Below are 3,548 nucleotides of genomic sequence, written 5' to 3' on the forward strand. Positions count from 1 at the left end.
ATTGATTAGCAGCTTTTCTTGTCAAGAACACCCAGGCACATTCTGAACTGGATCTCACATTTTGGTTGGTTTCATATACTTGTAAAGATTTTCCAGAAGACGGTTCCGTTTCGAAAGACCCCGTTAAAAACACAGCGGAACATTCACAACAGGGTAAAAACGAAACGAGTGTTCGTATCAACATAAACAGTCTCAGTGCTGGTAGGAATTCCATGCTTAATGGGGTTTTTCTTGTGTGATTAATTGTGAATCGTCTCGTATTTTGGGGGATTAACAAATTTAAATGTCCTGAGCAAATTTCTGGTGCAAAATAAGTTCACTGTGGTCATTTATATATATATATATATATATATATATATATATATATATATATATATATATATGCATACGTTATACTTGTATGTATTAAACGTATTATTTTTATTATACAATAACACATATTCGGCTACTCGCAAGCTCGTTGTGTTATTTGTCACGATAAAAATAACTCGTTTAATAAATACAGAGAGATGAAAGAATCGTATATTCTTTCATGGCTTTATATTTATTCGAGATCTTTTAGCACGCTACTTAACACCATTCTTTTGCGAGTGAGTGTTAATATGCGTAAATGTGCGAGTTTAATAAATCTATGTCCATGAAAGAAAACTTATTTTTTTTTTTTTTTTGTGCCTCAGCGAATATAATCAATGGGTAAGTTAAAATGAACTCGCCATTTTTCCAATGCCTAAACGGTTCTACTTTAGTTTTATCAAGTCTTCACACTCGTTACTTATTTATTAAATATTAATTAATATCAAGTGCAACATGGCATCGAATCAAAAATTTATTTCTGTCTTCAAGGAGAATCATTCAAACATTGGGATGTTATACTTTGGACGATGATGTGAAATGAGGCTGATAAACAATGTTTTTATGACGTTATATAATGTTTAAGGCATCGTATCCACAGGTTCTATCTCAAGCAAATTGTTTTCCTGATGGCTCAGTTTGTAGCTTTTGTAAACTGATATTCTGACGTTTCCCTCAAAATTATAAAATGACAAGTTAGCGAGAGGGCTTTGCTGTAAGATAAAAATCTGAAAAAGTGTGTATGAAACAGTGCTAGACAAAGAAGTTAGGGAAATACAGAACAAAACGATTCAAGTTATGGTGACTGAATTCAATACAGGTTCAATTCTGTTCAGATCACGGGAAATTATTTTAAAAGATGAAGGTCAGAAGTCATTAATTCAATACAACTTCTGTATGGTGCAGGTTACGGAAAAATTGCTTTAAAAGGTGAATGTCATAAGTAATTAAATTTTGGTTAAATGACTGCTTATCTTGACCTTCGATTTAAATTGTTTATTACGTCACGAGCGGTCATTAATGCATTTTGAGCGTGACATTTTTAAGGAATATTGAAGAGGAAGAGAGGAAGGTATGCCGTCACGACATCTGCTTTAAATGATTCCGCATATAACTGTGTCAAAATATTGTGATAAATACTCACAATTTTGGGGTTGATTGATTCTACCATTTGGAGCTATGCCCCCTCCCCTTCCTCCCCAAATCTTTTGTAGGTAACAGGTGTGGTCTTTGTGGTTTTGTGGTATGCCACTCACTTTCGGATTGAAATATTCTGGTTTCGAGTCTCGGTCGGTGCAGAGTTGAGTCCTTAGAAAAGGCTTTTTAACTCACATTCTTTCACCGTGCACTTGGTCATTAACAGCGTTGTATCTGTCGGAACAAAATTGTAATATCGCCTAACAGGCGTTATATCTCGTTCTACAAGTTAAGTGTTACCGTTGGTGAAGGACCCTTTGTAAAGCGATATGAGCATGTTTAATAGATGTTGCTCAAAACATAGTATGCGTTTGTCTCAGTAGCTCACAACATAGCCATCCAGAGGTATAACGGACAAACACACAAAACTGTGTGTATACATGAACTTTTATAGTCCGGATAATACAGTTAAGTGAGAATTACTCATAAACGTGGATGGCATAAAAAACAATAAAAAAAAGACCCGATTGTCTTCAATTTCATTCTACCAAAATAAAATCTCAAGGTTTTAAGGCTTACAATTTAGATTGCTATGAGTGGACCTATTCCACAAGAGTAATGTTTCAAACATTTACTTCGTTGTATATTGTATTCCTATTAAAGAACAATTATTATTGATCAATATCAAAAGCTGGATGTGTTTACTGTACATACTGTTATTGTTGTTGATGTTGGTATTGTTGTTGTTGCTGTTGTTGTTGTTGTTGCTAGTGTTGTAAAATCACAAGATGGATATAAAAATACAACTTCGTAAATTGATGGTTCCTTCGTGACCTCTTGTTGCTATGTCTGTCAAACTATTGACATGGATGCCTTTTTAACTATTATCTTCTTCAATCAATATGCAGTACATACAATTTTGAAAATTGCGTCAGTTATCGTATATTTTATCAAAACTAAGTCGAATAAACCTTTAAATTGTTTTATTTTGGACTCGACAATTCGCAAAGTTAAAATATTCCGGCCCAGAAATCAACCGCTGAGCGTGAACCGAAGACCCATAGCCACCTTAAATGCTTCCCTATCACCGGAGTAAACCATTCACAGATCTTTAGCATCACTCACAATTTTAACACAAGTGATTAAAAAAATGCACCGTCTCGTCAGGTTTTGCGATGAAATTCCTTTATTAGTGTGTCAAAATATTGTGAGCAATACTCACTAACTGGACCGGACCCATTTGTATGTTTCACATATGTACTAAGGGTATATCAGGCCTTTTCTTACAGGAGATAAATAGTCAAGGGGACGAAACGGAGTAAATGGCATGACATTTTCTGATTGGTTAATACTTAGTAACGGTTGAACCATCAATTATGCATGTACCAGTGTTAAAGTTATTGTTTTGTTTTTAGTTGTTGTGAAACCACCCGATGGATATAGAAAGAATGCGCTTGGCCAAAGAGTTCACAACATTGCCATCCGGAAGTATAACGGACCAACACACAAACTCTGTGTAACCATGAACTTTTATAGTCTGGTTAATACAGTTTAGTGAGAACAACTCACAAACGCGGATGGCAAAAACAATAACAAAGGCCTGAGTGACGTCATCTGCATACTATCTATACGAGTAAAAATGCACCTTCATCATATCCTTCTCTATGACATGCCTAATAGGGAAGAAAAGTCGTCACCTCAATCCCGCTGTTCTTTTGGTTCCAAAATCCTCTGGAGTGTGTATGTAACCAGTCCTTCTGAGTACTAATAACGATTAGGTCACATGAAAAGGTGGCATAGCTATTTCATTAGCAGGATTTTAATGCAGATTTTTGAGATTACAGGATATAAAAGAGCGAGGATGGGTGATTTTTTTATTGAGGAACAGAATTTATTTAGACTTGAAAATAGCTGAGATGTTTGTAATTTTAGGTATTAAGTGTATTTTCCTCAATAAAAAGATAAATTAATCCAAAGATTCATAATATTTTGACGTTGATTTCAAGTCTTAAAAAACTAAAGCATTTATAAAGCGAAATATCCAATAGTATCACTACCCA

At 34.6% G+C, this 3,548-nt stretch overlaps 1 protein-coding gene across 1 annotated transcript in view; it reads right to left on the reverse strand.

Annotated features, from left to right (window-relative positions):
• Nucleotides 1-319, reverse strand: part of LOC144970639 (uncharacterized) — a gene marked incomplete at its 5' end in the record, with an annotated part of 15,797 nt that extends 15,478 nt beyond the window's left edge. Inside the window, 1 exon segment of the mRNA XM_078910467.1 lies at nt 1-319. This exon segment is cut by the window's left edge and continues 102 nt beyond it. Within this exon segment, the coding sequence (XP_078766593.1) occupies nt 1-214 (214 nt within the window).
• Nucleotides 320-3,548: the final 3,229 nt, after the last annotated feature.

Source organism: Berghia stephanieae, chromosome 4 (assembly GCF_034508935.2).
Source record: "Berghia stephanieae isolate SIO BIC M18660-M18661 chromosome 4, UCSD_Bste_1.3, whole genome shotgun sequence".
Classification (NCBI taxonomy): domain Eukaryota; kingdom Metazoa; phylum Mollusca; class Gastropoda; order Nudibranchia; family Aeolidiidae; genus Berghia; species Berghia stephanieae.